Genomic DNA, 20,318 nt, shown 5'->3' on the forward strand with positions numbered 1-20,318 from the left:
ATATAATTTTAACTTCTTGGGGAAAAAAATGATAGAACAGATTTTTATTTTGTTATGACACAACAGTAACAGGAATTTTGTTTTTATGAACATCTATTACGGTGTAATCTAATAAAAAATTTTCTAATTTGTCCAGAGATCTCCCACTTCATTTTTTCCCTTAAAAGGTTGTAAAAGTAACTGAGGTAAGAAAAGATAAACAACGTTCAGTCCGTGTTCCTTATCACAATGACAGCTCTATGTATGTGCTTATAAAATGGTGATTTATTATTAACAAAATCTCAATTGCACAAAATACTTACATTTTTAACTAAGTGACAATAATAATCTGCTGACGTGTAGCCCAGAGCTGATATGAATGAACTGGTTTCAGCTTCATTACCTTCCCACTCAGAAGAAGAAATGAGATGGCACAACAAACTCTGTGAGAAATCAACAGAAGGGCAATAAATAAAGTATTAAGCCACAACATGCTGTGTAAAAAGGAGTGATTGCTATAAAACTCTATCTGGGGTAAGACCTTTAGGTGGGTTGTGGCCATTTTACACCACCGATACAGAAGAGCAGGTAGCTCCCACCAACCACAAGGAAAAAGCTGCAGCTGCCACAATCAAAAGTGGGTTCACAGACCACATGATTTCAGTAGCTGTGCAATAGCCATAGAGGACATCTGCATCAAAACCAGATCGACCTTTGGTAGGTTTGTGCTCTCTGGGAACCATTTCAGTTTGATAACATCTTAGTCTTGATCAGTACCATGATCAAGAAGAGAAAGAGTGACATTAACATTTACTTTTCTATATCACTCCTTCAAGATGCCCCAGTTATTTTTCATGGGATTCAGGGTCTGGCCTCATAATTTAATAGGCTTTATTTTCTCATTATCTTGAAAAGATAATAATAAAATTTTAGCTTGACATTTACTTCTCCACCAATTTCATTACAGAATGTTTTACATCACGCAATCACAGCTTTTAAACACACAGAAGAATCAAAAGAATCCTTTGATGACCGTTTCAAAGTCAGATTAATGCTGGTTCTGCAGGCATGTACAGAGGACTCTGAATGTAATACTCTGTTTCCAGGCTTTTGCAGTTCTTCAGCACTATACTACAGCTCTGCTGTCTTCTGGACAGACCTCATACCGCAGCACCTTCCCAGCTGAACTCATTTGTGAAAACTGTTCTGCCAAATCCTGAGCAGGTTTTTGCATCCTGGTGTCACAACTGAGCAGAGGTAGTTCTATGTTTCTTATCAAATGACCTGCTCTGTATTTTTTTACAGTTTTCTTCCTGATCTCTACTGCTACATGCTGATAGAACAGCAGTTACATTCCCTTTCAGGGGTTCATTTCAGGGCTTTATGTATCATTGACAGTTAAAGTATAAACTAAATTACACTTTGTATGGCACAAAGTACACAAGCCCCTTTGTAACAGAAGGTCAGGATTAGTAAACACTGAAAAAGACTTTCATTTTAAAAATACATAATTAAAAAGAAAGTTCACATGAGAGTTCTGTGACTTCCATGATCTTAGGCTGCTTTATTCTACGTATTCTTTTTAGAAGAGGCACCTGATGGAAGATTTCAAGACCAAAAAAAAATAAAAAATCACATTAAGTCATTTTCTCCTTGCAGAAACCCAAATATTTATGCATGCTTTTGTTGAACATATCTAAGTAACTGGTTCAGAAGTCCTGGAATTAGATGCATTCATTCTATGTATTCCATGTTTGATTAATGTGAGAAAGAAAACACAATCAGCAGAAGTACACCAGAGGTCTAAGAAAATCCACTGCTACCAAAATAAGTAACAAGCATTTGGGACATGTTATTTATTGTACTTTGGGGTCCTTTTACTACCCTGAAGACATATGTCAAATGCCTAAATATCCTCTTATTCACTGTAAACCTTTTTTCCTAAATATCCCTCAACAGGAGAAACCTATTGCCATCCAGTGGCTTCCTTAAAACAAAAGAGGAAGGAAAATGCTGCAGCAATCCAGAGTTTCAAAGCAGCAATTTACATACAAGTTTTGTTTTCTTATGAAAAAGACTTTAAAATGTGGGTTTTCAAAATCAAATCACAACAAATGTACAAGCCTCTGAATATGTCAAAAGTGAAAGAAAGCTAAACACTATTAAACTGTACAATCTCCAAACAGGCCTTAGTCAATTTATTAAGGCAGAACCTTACACATTTTGATTGTCCTTTACAACTATTACTAGAGTTAAATTTTGTTTTCAGTACACTATCAAGGGTTCAGACAATTAGTTCCTACAAAATAGGATGGTTTGTCCAGTAGAATGAGACAAGGGACCAAACTGCAAGTTCAAAACAAAATAAAGGAGGAGTTAACAACAAACCTGGGATGCCACTTTTGCTAGAGGTAAGGAAGGGGTTTGAAAAGTACAAAGTCTGTTGGATTGCTCAGTGAAGTATTTGCAAAAAGCTTCACCAGTGACAACATAAAAAGGCTCTGAGAAAGATTTGACAGGTTGACATGGCAGCTATGAGAGCTAAATGAGGGAATAGCTTAAAACCACATATATTCATGTGTGACACTACAAAATACATTATCTAGTGACCCTCTGTGTAACCATATGGATAAAAATAACCAAAGACTCTTTATGTGAACAGTAATTTCAAAATTACTTGCCCTTGTGTAACAGGCATTGTTGACCACATAGCAGAAGAAAAGACAAGGTAAAATTACTACACATCATCAGAGTTTGCGTATGGCCTGTAACACTGTTCTGGGTTTGGATTTTGGGGGTTTTTTTTATGTGTGTGTGTGTGTGTGTGTGTGTGTTTTTTCATGTCTGGGGAGAGGTGGGGTTGCTTTGTTTTGGTTTGGGTTTTTTGTTGTTTTGTTTTCTTTTTTGTCTTGGTTTTTTTTTTTGTCAAATTGTATGGGTGTTTTTGTTTCTTTTGCCTTTTCTGAGCAAATTACAAGATCCATGCTAGGATTTTGCAGGGTTTGTTTTGGAATATACAAAACCTCTGACAGCCAGAAGGGGGCAAGGGAAACAGGGAGCAAGGAGATACTGCAGTCATGATGACAAGAGGTATTAGGTACATATATAACGAAGGTATACATTAAAGGTGGAACAGATTCAGAATTCAGGTCTATGTCTTATGTATTTCATTTTACTAACACTGTTCCAGTGCAAAGCCTGCGACATCCAACATGCGATGAAGATAAGAAATTTGTTAACAGTAAGCTAAGCATTTATCTTTTAAGTCTTAAAAGTTTTCTTGCTTTTCTAAAACATATTCAGAAAGTTCTCCTCTCTCTATAAAATGCAGCTAGTTCCCTGCACATAATTCTGGTTGTAAGTGGTAATTCTTTTATTGCTCTATACTGCATTAGCAGAAAGCTCTCTGAAAGAAAAATAAATATTACCAATTCACTCTTATTTGACAAATGGGCTGTTAGTTATGGACTCTTTGAGACACATGGCTGTGTTCCAAAGAGTCAATGCCTCAACGTTCAAGTAGAAACTAGCAACAAGTGGTGTTTCTCAAGGGTCTGTACTGGGGCCAATACTATTTACTATCTTCCTCAGTGGGATGGGATTGAGTAGGACAGTGGCATCGAATGCACCCCAGCAAGATTGCAGATTGCAGATGACATCAAGACACACAGTGCAGTTGATTCCCTTGAAGCATGAGGAGTGGGCCAGTGTGAAGCTCACTAAGCTCAACAAAGCCAAGTGCAAGGTCCAGAACCTGGGTTGGAACAATCCCCAGAAACAACGCAGACCAGGGGATGAATGGATTGAAAGCAGCCCAGCAGAGAAGGACTTGGAAATATTAAAGGATGAACACAAATAGTATAATCGCCAGAAATAAAGCTTATATATAATAACTTTCAACTAAAGATGGCATTATTTTCATATTATTTTTCCAGCCACTTAGCAGGTCAGTAGGGTAATACAAACTCCATACTTGTGAGAAACACAATTTTCCATTTAGAACATGGCAAGATAAATGAAGCAAACCATTCCAAGAGACAATCTCTAAAGAGAAAAACTGACTGAGAACCAAAAAACTAATAATTAAAAAAAGCACCAAGTAATTATTTTCTTGTATTTGTCCACTATCTTTCATCCTATATATCATTAACTTGATTATAAAAAATACAGTGCAAACCAGGAATGGCTAATTTTTAACTAAATGGCAGTGAAAACTGTTGGTTTTGACTCAAACTTCAAAGATAATAATGTTTTAATTCCAGTAATTCTCAGATCTAAAGGATATCAGTAATTATTTCACACCATACTGTAAAACTTGGTTAAAACTAGTTCCAAGACCGAGTGTAAACCAACATTTTCTTACATGTAAGTTTCTTCTTTCACTTTTGAAATCAACTCTTTCAGAATATACCATAGAAAAATCTAAAAGATTTCAGGAAGGAGATTTTCTCACACGGGTTCTTGTAGGAAGCTATAGAAATATTCAAAATTAGTGGTAGGTTCCACTGTTATACTATTAATCCCCTCAAGAGCATTTTGGAAAAGAAAAACCATAACATTTCACACAGCCACAGTGTGAATTCCTGGGGTCAGAGAGATCAGTAATTTTACTATAATGACTTCTAAGTTATCATTTCGAGCCCAATACCTACCAGGTATTAAAGTACACGATGAGAAAACTGTCAATACGCAATGCACTCCTGCTATTGTTGATATCAGATATGAATCAGATACTCCAGCAGAGTAAACAATTGGAGATCTACATAACAGTAAGTTATTTCTGGCAGTAAATCAATTACCACTAACGGTCTAATCCACTAATACCATATTCTACAAGATGAATCTGCAGCAGTTGTGCTGCATTCATAAGGAAAAACCCAAAGTGTCTGCTATTTTTGCCTTTCCAGAATCAGGTGTCTTAGTCCAGAAAACGAACTTCAGTCAGGCACACTGTGGTATCAGAAGTGATTTCTTCCTTTATCTCCCTCACCACTGATTAAGTAAGGAGGAAACCACCTTGGTTCTAGCTGCAAGAAAATAAACTCATCCCCATGGCCTTGGATTAAAGTTCTGTGACAAAGTCTTATACAACATGAAATTGAATTAACAAATTTCATAAAGCCCACAGAGTGAACAACCTCCTTGAACAACCTTGCCAGTAGCTTTATTTTCTTACATGCAATTTATACTGAGTAATACTCCAGCTAACTCAATTCAACATCCACCGCTGCACAAGAGATTTCTAGTATCTTTAACAGGTAGATAATCCTCGGAGCATTAGCATCAAGATGTAAACTCATTTCTTTATCCATGTAAACACATTGCTTCATATCTACAAGGGTTTGAAGTGGAGGCTTGATTTACCATTTACTCCTACAGATTGGCTATAAGGCTCTCTCAAATTAGTTCACTCAGGGCAAGTGGAGCGAGTAAGAACAGACTTGAAACTAAAGACTTCTGAGAATACAAACGGAGAAAACAAGTCACTATGTTTCCCTGGTTATTATCCACATGTTACCTGTCAGTAAAGGCTGAAGTGAAGTAGAAGGGTGGTTTCTTCTCCCAAGTAACAAGTGACAGAATGAGAACAAATGGCCTCAAGTTGCCCCAGGGAGTTCTAGATTGGATATGAGGAAATATTTCTTCACTGAAAGGGAGGTCAGACATTGAAATATGCTGCCCTACTGGTGGTGGCATCACCACTCCTAAAAGTGTTCAAAAGGTGTGTGGATGCGGCACTTAGGGGCATGGCTTAGTGGTGAACACAATGATACTGGGTTAACAGTTGGACTTGATGACCTCAGAGGTATTTTCCAGCCTAAATGATTCTATGATTCTAAAGGGGACTAAGCAACCAAAAAACATTTCCTACATAACACTTTTTAAGTAAGCTAAGCCAACTCTTTTGATACTCTTCCTTCAGTGATGAAGGCCGATTTCCATGTGCAACAAGGGATTTGTTGAGTGAAGCTTGTTTCTTGGAGATGATCATCTCTTGGTGCACATGCATCTGTGAAAGCCTTTAAATTACTTTTCTGGAGAAGAATTTGCTCCTCCACTGAGACAAGCAGCACAGCACCAGGCAGATACCAACTCAGCTGGTGTTTACAACTCCAGAAAGAAGGAGGAGGTGTTTTAGTCTTATGATACTGCCTTTACTAAGCAGAGATCCAAAAGTTCTGAAGCCTTTTACACCTTCTTTCTGCAATAGCCAGTATCTTTCTGCACATGTTGATGGGGTAAAATATAGAAGCTTGAATTAAAGGCACAATTACCCCTGAAATTAGACATCAGTGCAGAAATAAAACTTGATTTTTATTACAGGACAGCATGACAAGTTTTATGCTAGTAACTGTATTTGTGTAGCAACCGTCCTGAAATTTATGACACAGGTTTCAAAGACATTCCAGGGGAGACAGATTAATTGATTTATTTCTGGAAACTTCTCAACACACTCTCTCCAAAGTATTTATGATTCTGAATGTCCTCAGAAGCAGATGTGAAAATCAACAGCTCCAATATATTTTGGAGAGAGGAGATGGATGGTTTCACTGGGATGAGCCATTCAAACCTGATACCAATTAAGACTTCCTAGTGATGCTACTGAGTTCTTTTTGCCATCTTGAATGAGTCTGTCAAAGCAACAGGTAGAGCAGGATGGAACTGAAGGATCTATCATTTAGTCTAAAGGATATTTCTCTTTAGTATATTCTCCTTGAAAACAGAGTGTTACTATTTTTTTAGAAGAGAACATTAATGACATTTTGCCAAAAATTATGATCTATGTGAATTTTTTTGAAGTACAACATGCATACCCAAGGGGAAATTTCTGAAATCTGGTCAAGTAACAGGTTTATTCCTAATCTTTCCATATGCTTCGATGGGAACCAGATTTCCTTAGCTCTGCTAAGAAAAAGCAGATATAATATGAAAAACTACATCTTATTCAGAGGAAACATTAGAAGTAAGTGCTATTTCTTTTTTGCATTTTATCAGATTTTGGAATGAGTACTTCTTGTATGTGAATGATTTCAATAGTCTGCAACATTGCCCTGTGGAGCAAGATGGCCCACTGCTTTCAACACAGGTCCAGAAGACAAGAAGTCAAATTTTATTTCTAACTTGGCTTTAAAAATACTTTTAAACTTTATAATCAATTACAACATTAATGGTAAATGAGGTAATATGATTTCCAGTCATTTAAAAAATAAAAAACCTATACAATAGGAACTGTTCCTTTCTTTAAATAGGTAGGATTCTAACATCCACATTACTTCCTGAATCATTTAAACAGAGTCCTCAGGAAGTAAGGTATACACATTGCTCTGATTTGTTTAAATATACATTAAGTTGTTTGTTTGCTAGCTTTCAGCAGCTTAGTCCAAACCAAATTTCTGTACATGTTTTTAGCAATACTTTCTTAAAAATCCTGCCTAAAGGCTGAAGAGTTTTATTGTGGCCCATATCCTCTAAATTAAATGATTGACCATAAAACACAAACAGGTCTAGTATTTTTAGAACCTTCTTACTACAAAATAAACAGCCAGTTCTGAAGAGTCATAGGGGCTAAGTCTGTAAAAGACAAAGTAGCATGTTCTTTCAGAGACCCCTTCAACACCAACTGTTTATGAAATCAATTCTGTGAGTAGGATGTTGACATAATATAATTCCTATTATTTCCACACACTTCTCCATTCATACCAAAGACTGACTTTAAATTTTACTTATCAAGATCTCTTGTTTACTTGCTCCTTGGGTCCAGGAAAAGATAGAGAAATAGTTTTCCACAAACCAAAATCAAAATGTCAAAGAATATAAGGTAGTAAAACATTATACCGATTTAAACATAATCAAGTTTTCAAAGTACTGTTTTACTCTAAACAATTCTGCCTTCTCAGAATTTCATAAAATTCTCAGTGTATAGATTAGGGGAAATTACATGGCATGTATTTTTTAAGAACTTAATTATTATCAGTATGTGAGAGTTATTTTATAAGCTGGTAAAGAAATCTTTAACTACTTACCATCAATAGCCTAATCACAATGCCCAATTTCTCCTTTCAAATTAAAACTGGTTAAAACACATTTCAAACAGACAAAATGTTAAACTACACACACATATATTTCAAGGATTAGCTAATAAACACAACCTCCCACTTTACCAAAATGAGTCTATTCCAGTAACCACTCAGAGGTTTTGCAAAAAGAAATCACTTCAGTTTCAAATTAACATTAAATTAGCCTGGAATATTCTTCAGTGGTTTAGTGGATCAAGGGCAAAGTGCCTAAGAATAGGGCGGGGAGGGGTTTTCTTCCTATATTTCTTTCTGACATTTACTGTCAGTAAGTTTTTTTGTTTCAGCACAGTTTATGGATACACACATCTATGGGATGGTTTTCATTAGCTAAATTCTATACCAGCACACTAAATAAAACTGTTAGCCACAAGTACATGTTCAGGATTTATTGGAGCTTCTCATTTTTCTCCTTCGTCACTTGGAGCAACAGTCTGACATCTGCCCACATCTAAATCTCCACTGATAACCATGAAAGATGAGTTGATCATAAACAAATTATTCTGCTGAACACTCCTACAGAGACAAGGGTCTTGCCATTCTGAAACTTACAATCAAGTTACAGAAAATCTATAGATAAATGACCAGACTGAATTAATATTACTGTAGAGTAAAAAGAAACACCAAACAAACCCCAAAACAGGAACATTATTATTTCACAAAACTAATGTTGCCAGAGGCACAGACTTCATTCCTTTTCACATATTCCCAGACAGGAAAACACAGATTTTAACAAGTTCTCCACAGTGTACCTGATGCAAGAGCCCTTCACCCTGTTCTGTCCTTGATGCATGCAAGCAGGCTCACCTTCAGCCAGTGTTTGCAGTGAAACTGCTTAAATGCTCCTACATTAGGCCAGTTTCCTTAACTCTGCTTCAAGAACCATAACTACAATTCACTTTTTTAAAATGTAAAAAAGCAATAATGGCAAAAATACAATAAAGGACCATGAAAACCTACTGGAAAATTTAACCGGAAAAAATTTCAAAAACTCATTGAAATGAATATGCTTTTCCTTTAGAAATTAATGTATGCTGTGAATTGCACTACTCCTGCTGATATGTGTAGGTTAGTAAAAACACTAGGCTCATATTACACCTCTGTTTCTTAAAATGGATGAAAAACATCACATATTTCCATGCAATTCAAAATGAACTTGATCCTAATTTCCAAATGAAATGTGGGAAAGAAAATTATGAGGAGGGGAAGTCACATTGTTGTTCCCTTACCAATTCAAGCTCAGTTACTCTCTGTGAAACCAGTACAGTAAAAACATGTTGCACTACTGCTGTGGCTAAGACCACACAACATTGTAATGGATGAGTTCCTAAGCCTCAGCTCCATCTGCAAATGACTAACAAAACCCTTGGAAATCATAAGAAAGAAGCAAAAGAATTGTGGGGCTGGCAAGCTTAGAGTCTACTCTTGGCCTCAGAGAGGAAAAGCAGTTTCAAATCTCCTTTTCTTTTTCCTTTCCCTTTAAGAAACACCCACCTAGAAAGTGCTATTACTCTTTGTATTAAAAAGGGGGAGACTTTTGCTGCTGAAATAAAACACACATTTACACTAACTTACAAAAGGAAATTCAATAGCTTTACTGGAGTCAGCTATAAATCTCTTTTCTTTTTTTTTAAAGCCCTCTGGTTTAACTAGCCAGAGATTTAGAATTAATTTCCCTCTTCCCTCCGCAATTTACAAAAGCCAAAATGCAAGCTTCCCACTGAAGAATTCCTTAAATCCACACAAAAATGATGTGGAAAAGAGGGATCTTTTAAAAGAATGAATCTATCATAAAATTGTTTCGCTTCTAGTTTAAATATGTGAGCTTAATAATTTCTAGAAAAATTAAAAGCTCAAATTTATGACTTTTTCAATCAATATATGTGCCCAATGTCAGATTTTTATACTTCAATAGGTACACATTGCAAATACTGAAAGATCACACAACCTAGGATGATATTCAGGAGGAATTACTTTTAATCATTGGGTTTGAAGTTCCTCAGTATCAAGCTGTTAAAAGTTTAAGTGGAGAAAAATACCCACTGAACTTCTTAGCAAAAAAGCACAAAATACACATATAATGGTAATACAACAACTGCTGGTCACTAATTATATTAGGTGGAGGAGAAATATCTAATGCCAGTAGAATTTCCTCAAATAGAGACCTCTTTTTGTCTGTCAGTAACAAATCATTACTCTTTACCGGAGCCACCTGGCACTATACTACTAAAGTGCTCTGAGAAATGTCAGCTGGCTAGCAAATTGTGACACTTGCTGTTAAAGCTCAAGCAGTCTTGCAGAAAAGCAGAATCTTTAGTTTCTCATTTTGTTCTTGGAGATATTTAGCTTTTGTTTATTTTGGCACAGAAGCCAAGAAATTCTTTATATTTGTGTTAGCTTGGCATTGTTAAAGAATTATCTATTTGAAGAAGAAAGGTCTCTTTTCTCCCAGCCCATTCACATCATCATACTATTTTTAACCAGAAGACTACGGTAGTACTTGCAAATTTGCAAACATTGCAAATTCTCTTACATCCTACCAATGTAATTATCTATAGGTGACTAGAAAAGGTCCAAATCAGCTTAGAAAGCTGATTCTCAAAGGAGCTAGTGAGAAGTCTAAATAACAATTTAGATGAATAATCTTCAATAGGTTAGAAATTACGAAGATCTTCCTCTGCCTGACTTTACAAAAACTGTGCGAACTGCAACAATACTGTCAGTGAACTCAGTAAAACTTCAAGACAATAAGCATCAGAAATTTTTTATGTGCTGTGTATGAAAAGCCATCTTCATTCCTAAATGTTCCCTCGCTACGTTAAAAAGGTCCAGTCCCAACCTCTTCTTGTATGAATAGGTTTAACATCTTTAACCACTCTTCTGTCCCTTATGAATAAAATTGTTTTAAAACATATTCTAATAGAGTTCTTGAATACATACTGTATCTACTCTAATTCCCAAATATATCACTGTATCAACTACTTACTCATCTTTGACACATAGTTTGATTCCAATTTCCACTGCAATATTCCCCCGTCACACAAAAGAAACCCACACTAACCATACCTAAGTATCTTGGGATTTTTAACCAAGACACGACTGTATGTTAATAAGCTTAAGAGGCAAACATGTCAAATTTTAAGCAAGCATTGCTGTGAGAAATGGGTTTCCCAAGGTGTGTACCCAGCATAGTTGCACACACTCCCCTGGTACCTGGGACACAAACAAATCACACAAAGGATAGAGAAAAGTGCCTGGATCACTCACTACTCCCTTGATACATATTGCAAAGCAAGCAGACTTGGTTCTCCAAACTGAATTCTAACTAGTAATATACAAGTTCAAAGGTGTCTTATCACACTGAGAGTTCAATAAGCCATTGGGCTTTAATTAATGATGTCAGATCTTAAACACGTCCATATGTCTCATTTAACAGTCTTTTGTCTGTTCAAACGATCCACAAGAAAACTGACTTTCAACTACCAGTTTACCCAATGAAAGTTAAGACATTTCTTTCAAGCTCATTTATATACTTAATTCCATGTATGCCTCAATACAATGTAAAAACTCACCTATCAAAATACATCCTTTCATGCCCATGGATTTATAAAATAGAATTATCTGTCCTCAACTGCAGCTGATCTACATACTCCAAACAGGCCTGTAGATGCTGTGTAACTATTTGCATGGCACCAAGTTTAGCTGCTTCAATTTACTTCATGAAACTCAAGATTCCCGAAGAGTACACGTCAAACACTAAGGAGCTAAAAATAGCTTCCAAAGAATCAAACTGGCTGCAAGATCAAAAAAACTCCAAAAAGTTCCCCTTCATTCTGGTTGTAGGAAAAGTGCTGTGCTAAGGGCTAGAGAGATAATTAAGCATTTTACAGCAACAGTAACACAACACTAAGCATCAAAGCAAAAAAACATTGGGAGAATGAAAACAATGAAGATTAAAAGCTTTCAGATTAAACATAATACAACACTTAATATAAGTGTGGAAGGTATTTCTTACTGCAAAAACATACAAAATGTTCAGAGTTTAAAGTAATACATGTTTTAACAAAAAAACAAACAACAAAACACAACAAACTTTTTGAAGAATCTGTGGATACTACATTATATACTATTTAGCTCAAGCAGAACTGATTTGGCAGGTAGCAGCTGACAGAAGCAAGCAGCCAAGAGGAGGGGTGAAGAGAAGGTATATTTTCTCAAAATCAAAATCCCTTTAAGGTCTGTGGAACGCTGTTTACTTCAGTTCTGTTTTACAACCACTGCTGCATGGAGAAGGGATTGACTGAAATGTTTGCAGCCTGTGACCACCCACACTATGGGAAGCACTGTGATTAAAGAGAATGCTACTTTCTTGTATCTGCCAGCAGTCTGTTCCATGCTGTAATTATTATACTTGCAGCCTTCTTATAATCTTTTGCATCTGTTGTGGCAAGTCCTCTTACACCGTCCAACAAGAAAACCATTGAACATGAATAGCAAGTTATTTTTAATGTGCACAAACGGCTTGAAAACTGGATACTTGAAATGCCTCTCTTTTAAGTTTATGAAAACATTCTGCCTTACAGGATAGCCAGTGACAAGCAGATCTACCACTGAAATACTCACTTTAACCTAACTATCAGAAGATAGAGACTGACACACCATGCTTTCACCCCACATCTTTATAATGAGTTAAGTCCTTGCTCAGATCTTTAAAGCATAAAACCTATGTAAATTCTGGATTTGACATATATCTAGAGAGCACTAAAATACCAGAATTCCATCTGCCACTTTGCTAAGTGATTATACACACTGAACATTTCTGATGAGTCTGTGATTAAAATGCATTATAACTTCTTCCTCTCTCTTAAAGATTATTTAATATTTCATAGTATCAGCAACTTTCAACACAATAAAATAAGCCCTAAACATCAAAAAAATTGCAGTTCTCTTAGTAGAAATTTTATTTTGAATTCCCATCTCTGCAATAAGTAGTAAAGAAGCTCAAAACTTATATTCCATGCATTCTCTTGATTTTGTTTGGTGCTCTATCACACAAAATTAAGCAGTACAACACTATTGTTGGAGGCACAACACATAGCTGTTACTGCACCCTTCTCGTACAAATTTATGAGGCAGTCTGTACTACTTCAACCATTTTGCCAAGAACTGGGTGCACCCATTGTCTGCTGGCATAGATTGTCTATTGGCTACAACTGTGAAGTACTGCACTAACCAGTGTGCCACTGGCTAGCAAAGGAGGGAAAAAGGATGCATCAAAAGCAAGGCTGAATGAAAAAAAATCAAGGACTGGGTAAAAGCCCATTTGTCTCCACCCACTCCAGATCACTTCCTCAGGAAATGTCTTTAGACCCTCTTTCATATAAACCTTTGATGGGAGGCAAGGGTAAATTCCATATATAGTGACTGAGAAAAACTGCCACAAAGACTCTCAAAGGACCAGGGAAAAATATAGAAAAAAATAATAGGAAAAGTATAAACAAGATATGTACTTTAATCACCATCAGATGTCTTTCATCTGAAGGAACACACTATGGTCTTTGCAGTGATCAAAGTTCCTGGTGATTATTTGCACAGGTTAGAGGAGGAATGACAACTCCTCTTTTTCAAACATATGAAAAAAGCCGTAAGATCCCTAAAACCACAAGAGTGAGTCTCAGAAAGTGATTAAGTTACTTTGAACTACTTTGGCCTCCAGGAGACTTAACATTTTCCATTTCTTTCTTGGATGCATGCCCCTGGAACACAGACCTCTCTCTTCCCACAACTGCTAGGGAAAAACCAGATCCCCTGCTCCATGCCTCTCCGTCCCTCTTGCACTGACATCCCCTTCTGTTTATTTTCTATTTTGCTAAGGTAAAATACTATAGTGACACTATCACAAAGGTATGAAATAGTCTAAAGCAACTAGTTATTTATCTTAGTCCAAATACTACTACAATTGTTTCCCCTTTAGAAGGGAGAAATAACAAAAAAACTTTCATTTGCTGTATTTGTTACAAAACCATGCTAAAACCTATGCTCTATGACACAGACTCTTTCTCCTTTAACTTTCTCAATAATGAATAGCAGATGAAGTATGTTCATAATTTTAACTCAAATATCTGTTCAGCTCTTAATCTCCCTCTTTCAAAACTGTCTAGATAAGAAAGGAAAAATGTGTTTCTCAGTATGTCCTCTAGCAATTCATAAGCCTTTTAACAGACACATTACCCATATATGTCATTAAGCAAGTATCCTTATCTCATAGAGACATCCTTTATTGTAAATCCAACATTATTTTAATACTTTTTGCATCAAATGGTCTTGGGGCTCATCTTCCCCTGTGGTGTGACAAATCACAAATTATTTAGGCTCCTCCTAACTTAAAAAAAGCAGACTAAAGAACGGATATTGAGGTTCAATATAATTTGTGCACTAAACATATGCTCCATGTTACCTTGAATTTCTGTCTCCTAGAAAAATATGCAGTTGGGAGATTTGCTTTTATAAACATAAACACATACATGAATGTAAAGGAATAGTGGAGTGATAATGCAGAAATTAGGACTTCATCAGAAACTGATACATATTACTCAGTTGAACGAGATCCAGTTGCAGCAGGAGGACCAGCCTGTGTTAAGATAATGGAAGCAGCAGCAACAACACTAGGAAAGAACTGACTCCCTTCTCCTGGAACATCCTGTAACAGTCCATGTCCCACATGAGGTGGAAATACTGGTGAGACAGTTGGCAGCCCAAGCTTTAATGCCACAATGAGCACAGAGATAGGAGCTGATCTTCCTAATGGCAGGCAATGTAATCATAAAAAATGTAACACCTTGAATCTAGCAAGCCTAATGCCTCTACCTGATGATTGAGAACATCACCAGTGTGAACCAATTATACATATCCCAAGTAAACCATGGACTGCTTTAACTGATGTTCCCTCACATAACACAGATTTAGTTCGACTTGCAGGTGATTCACCCTACTCCTCACAAGGACAGAAATGGCCAGGATGTGCTGTGGTGAGCTAGGGACAGGTAATAGAAGCAGAACCACTGTCAGAAAGGATGAGTGCACAAGGAGCAGAACTAGCAGTTTTGCTGCATGCAGCACAGATTTCATTCTATTATGTCATATTCACTTGAGACCAGTCTAAAACACCTCTGTCAAAACTAAAAATTCTTAAATCTGTGAATAAGCTTTATTTTTCCCTTTTAATATATTTTTCCAGGTCTTAAATGAACCACTAAGACAAGTCTTAAGAAAAACCACCAGAGTACTGCAATACTCTCCCTCTGCCCTCTCAAACTGACAGCAATAATCAGAACTAGGTTGTTGTGACCCTTTGAACTAGTATTCTTAAATTACATTCTCTAATGTACTTCTGAGAGTTACTATACATGCAATGTTAGAAACAAGGCAAATTTACATATACAGGAACTGAAATACTGTTAAAATACCTATCTAGCTAGTATCCTGTCTCCAACAACAAATGCAAAAGCCTTGGGAAAACTAAGAACAGAGCAGGCATCTTGTCATGTCTTCCTTATCCCTCCTTCCTAGGAGTTTGTCTGTGCTCAAGGCCAGGCGTCCTGCAGTGCTGTGTGAGCAGGGATTCTAACAGGTTGGCTCTTTTCTGCCTTCACTTGGGAACTGCATTTAAGCACAGACAAACAAGGCTTTTTGTCTTTGACTGAGCTACGCTGCAGCTGTGCCTGTGGCTGGTCATGCACCTTGCTGCTCTGGAGCCTGACCCATGGCCGTGACTCCCTCCTAGACCTTGGATCTCCCTCATCACTGTGAACCTGGTGTGGCAATCACCGGGCTCGTGGCTAACCCTGGTGATTGTCACTGAACTTGCTCTGCTCTTCTTGTAAAGCTGTGCCATTTCGGGGTGAAGGCACAGCCACACCTGCCTTCTAGTCACCTGCAGAGCCTGCCTCACTTTCCCCTATGGAGCAGCCTACCCTATGGAGCAGCCTACCCTCAAACCAACTGTGGCAGTGTCCACTGATCGACTGAAATGACACATCTGAGTCTTTTGTACATTCTTTCAGCTATACAGGATGTGGGGTGTTCGCATCTAACCTGTTCCATCTACAGTCAGAATAGTTTTCTAGTTTTTGCTAGTATCTGTAACTGAAAAACTACTCTAGAATAAAGTGCATTTCAGATACCTATTTCATTCTGCTCCTGAGATCTAGTCTAGAAGTGTGCATATGCACTGTGTATCAAGAGAGGTGGACTAGGTGAACAAATCACAATTTTATAATCACTGTCATTACTACATATTTAAACTTTCTTGTACATCATGGTGGATTGAAAATTATCCAGAAGTTATTGTGGCACAAATGGTTCTGTTCCTTTAGTGTTTAAATAAACAATGGGAATCATCAGTTTACCTGTTGTGGCAATTCCATTCACTCAGATATGTTTGCTGTTCTTTAGTTACTTTCTTACCAAACTGATAGATCAAATTTAAAACAAAAAAAACTGTCAATTTAGCTTCACACATGAAAATTAAAAACATGCTTAACAGAACTTTAAACATTTAATTGAGAGGCAATATCTTTCATGTGTTCCTCTTCTATCTGGGAAACATTTTTAAATCAGCTTTTCCTATTCAGAAAACTAATACACTTCCTTGTTATTCCTTGACTCACAAACCAAATACAACATTCAGGTGTGCTGGATGCAACAATGATGGCTTGTCAACTTACAAATGCCATTAAAATATGCATTTCCCATCCTGTCCACAGATATGAGCCTGTGTAGGATTTAAAATCGGATTAAAATTTTCATGAATGATGAGAACATTAATAATTGCATTGCATAACAGCAACATTTCAAAAATGCATTAAGTCCTACTGCTTCAATGCTCTAACCCATCATAAATTGTAAGAATAATCTAAAAAAAGCTCCAAACATAAACAAAGCATATCAATAATGACTCAACAGTTGGACTTGATGATCTTAAAAGTCTCTTCCAACTCTGATGATTCTATGATAAAAAGGATCTTATATTTCTTGTATTCTATGATTCCTGCTCTTCTTGTATTCTACGATAAAAGGGCTTGTAATTATCTAGAATCTCGTGTGTTCACAAAAGCCTCCAGAACAAGCAACCACTAGCAGTGGGAAATACGGTGAACTGTTCTTGTTTGTTTTCATTTTTATGAGACATATTCATTTATTGATTGCTCTTAGTTTTAACTAAGAAAGGAAAATTTTGTTAACATAGGAAAATTTAAGACAAAGAATAATCCACGACAGCTAATTCCCAGTTTTAATTTTACATTACCAACTCCAGAGAATGGCCTGTCCATGCTTAGTCTGTAATAGCATTCTTTTATACCAATTAATTTGGTTGCAGATGTCAAGTTTAATTTGATCCTTCCTTAGAGCATGCACTCATCTTTATTTGTCATCATCATGAGACCTCATCACACCTGAAGGACAGGATGTGATCAGAGGGACCTGGACAAGCTCAAGAACTGAGCCTTTGAGAATCTCATATGGTTTAACAAAGCCAAGTGCAAGGTGCTGCACCTGAGTCAGAGCAACACCCAGTACCAATGCAGTCTGGGGATGAACAGATCAAGAGCATCCCTGCCAAGAAGGACCAGGGGTGCTGGTGAATGAGAGGCTGGACATGAGCCAGCAATGTGCACTTGCAACCCAGAGAGTCAACTGGCACAGGCTGCCCAGAGAAGTTGTGGATGCTCCATCCCTGGAGTGCTCAAGGCCAGGCTGGCTGGAGCTCTGAGCAACGTAGTCCAGTAAAGGTATCCCTGCCCATAGAGTTGGAACTAGATGATCTTTAAGGTCCTTTCCCAACCAGGCCATTCTATGATTCCACAAGAAATTAAAAAAATTAAAGGCAAACTGCCACATAATACTGCCTTGCTAACAAAAAAACCTCAAGGTGGAACCTGGGAAAGGCCACAAACAAACCATGAGTTTAATCTCTAACAGCATCTAGGTTTCACCACTCTAAAAGCGACGTGTGAGGGCACAAGCTTCTGCACGGATGCATGGGGGACCAACTGCATACACCCAGTGCAGAGAGTGCCATCTCCTGGCTCTGAGTGGCACCAGGTCTTGAGGCTTACTGCGCTTGCCAGGGTTGCTGCGCTAGTGCCCTGCAAAAGGCTGACTCCTAACAAGGTACCAGGCACACCAGGATAACTTGTTGTACCTGACATATGGGGAGAGTCTCATGCCTACAGCAAACAAACATGTGTAACCTGCAGCAGTGAAAAAGGTGACAGAATAAATTAAATCCCGGGAGCAGCAAACCAAGAGATAGGATGAGAGACATATTACAAACATTTGGGATAGATTACTTTGCCCTTAAAAAATACAAGGTATAACCCCAGACAAGTGGGTTACCATGAAATAATGTTTGCTGAGGGGAAAAATAAGGAAGGGGAAATAAAAAAAACCCCTGTGCTGTTCAGAATACTATGTGTCATTTTACAACAGTGATGGAAGGAGGAGGCTGGAGGAAAGGAACAGTTGTTTCTTTTTGCTTCTTTTTCTAAATCTATTTACAAGAATTTTTCATTGCAAGCACTTCAGAACAAAAGTTTTCTAAACTGTTCATGTACATTCTTTAATATAACAGATCCCAAGACACAGCATCCCTAATTACTTAAAGAAACTCCATAAATATGAAGAATTAGTCATTATCAAACAAGTGAAAAAAGAGAATTCTTCCACATCTCTAGAATAATTATGGGTAAGACAAAACTCATTTCAACTGCACACACTGTGCATCCAGCAAAGATAATGAAATTATTTTTCATATCAGTGAGGATCCTGAACTGTGGCCAAAAATTTCAGGAATCTTAACACAGAACTCTCACTAGCACAAGCATCATTAGACAACTAAGAATCAAAACAATGCCACACAACTTGGGCAGCAGGGAATCTGGTTTCTAATCTCAAGACTACTAATAAAAGATAAAGTTCATCTTTCCTCAGAAGAGTAAGTATCAGAATGCTGTGACCTGGAAAGCTGTGTACATACTAATATGAAACAAACATCTGTGTACTTGTATGCAGTATAAAGAATGCCATCTACTGGTATGTAAGAATATACACCACTGTTTATAAGTAAGTAAATAGCTACCATAATAAGCAACAAAGTTGTCATTATTATGTACCAGGAACAACAGTGTCCAGTTTCAAACTTTCCCTCACATACTCAGCATGTTACATTTTAACAAATACAAATAAGCCATATATCCTACAACATAAGCTTCTACCCATAAAACAGACACAGAAGAAAATACAATTCTAGGGTCTTAAGTTATTATTGCAGCCTGCCAATACTTAGAGTTGGCTTGTAAGATGGGGATAGACATTTTAGCAGGGCCTGTTGTTAGGACAAGGGGTGGTGATTTTAACTAAAAGAGGGTAGACTTAGACTATATAGAAGCAACAGTGCTCCCTCAACAAGGCTGCAGATGACAACAAGCTGATTAGTGCAGCTGACACACCTGAAGGTCGGGATGGCATTCAGACAGACCTGGACAAGCTCAAGACTTGGGCCCTTGGGAGCCTCACAAGGTTTAACAAGAAAAGTGCAAGGAGCTGCACCTGGGTCGGGGTAAGTCCCAGTATCAATACAGGCTGAGGGATGAACAGGTCAAGAGCAGCACTGCCGAGAAGGACTTGGGGGTGCTGGTGGATGAGAGGCTGAACATGAGCCAGCAATGTGCACTTGCAGCCTAGAAAGGCAGCTGTGTCCTAGGCTGGTGTGGCCAGAAGGTTGAGGGAGGGGTTTCTGCCCCTCTACTCCACTCTGGTAAGACTCCACCTGGAGTGCTGCATTCAGCTCTGGGGTCCTCAGCATAGGAAGGACACTGACCAATTGGATCAAGTCAAGAGAATGGCCACAAAGCTGAGAGAGTTGGGGTTCCTTAGACCAGAGAAGAGAAGGCTCCAGAGAAACCATACAGTAGTGTTTCAGTACCTAAAGGGACATTACAAGACAGCTGGAGAGGGACTTCTTACAAGAGCATGTATTGATAGGACATGGGGGAATGGCTTTGAAATGAAAGAGTATAGATTGCCTATATGGAAAAAACTCTTTAAAATGAGGGTGGTGAGGCACTGGCACAGGTTGCCCAAAGAAGTTGTGGATGCCCCATCCCTGCAGTGTTTAAGGCCAGCTTGCTTGGGGCTGTGAGCAACCTGGTCTAGTGGAAGATGTCCCTGCCCATGGCAGCAGGGGTAGACTAGATGACCTAT

General features: G+C 37.7%; 1 protein-coding gene across 1 annotated transcript in view; it reads right to left on the minus strand.

Moving 5' to 3' along the window:
* The window catches only part of LOC103801639 (Fanconi anemia group C protein-like), a gene marked incomplete at its 3' end in the record, with an annotated part of 33,993 nt that overhangs the window by 3,471 nt on the left and 10,204 nt on the right, over positions 1–20,318 (minus strand). The window contains exon 4 of the mRNA XM_009074062.1: positions 299–422. Within this exon, the coding sequence (XP_009072310.1) occupies positions 299–422 (124 nt within the window). The remainder of the gene's footprint in view (positions 1–298; positions 423–20,318) is intronic.

The sequence above is a fragment of the Acanthisitta chloris genome, unplaced genomic scaffold (genome assembly GCF_000695815.1).
Source record: "Acanthisitta chloris isolate BGI_N310 unplaced genomic scaffold, ASM69581v1 scaffold24074, whole genome shotgun sequence".
Classification (NCBI taxonomy): Eukaryota; Metazoa; Chordata; class Aves; order Passeriformes; family Acanthisittidae; genus Acanthisitta; species Acanthisitta chloris.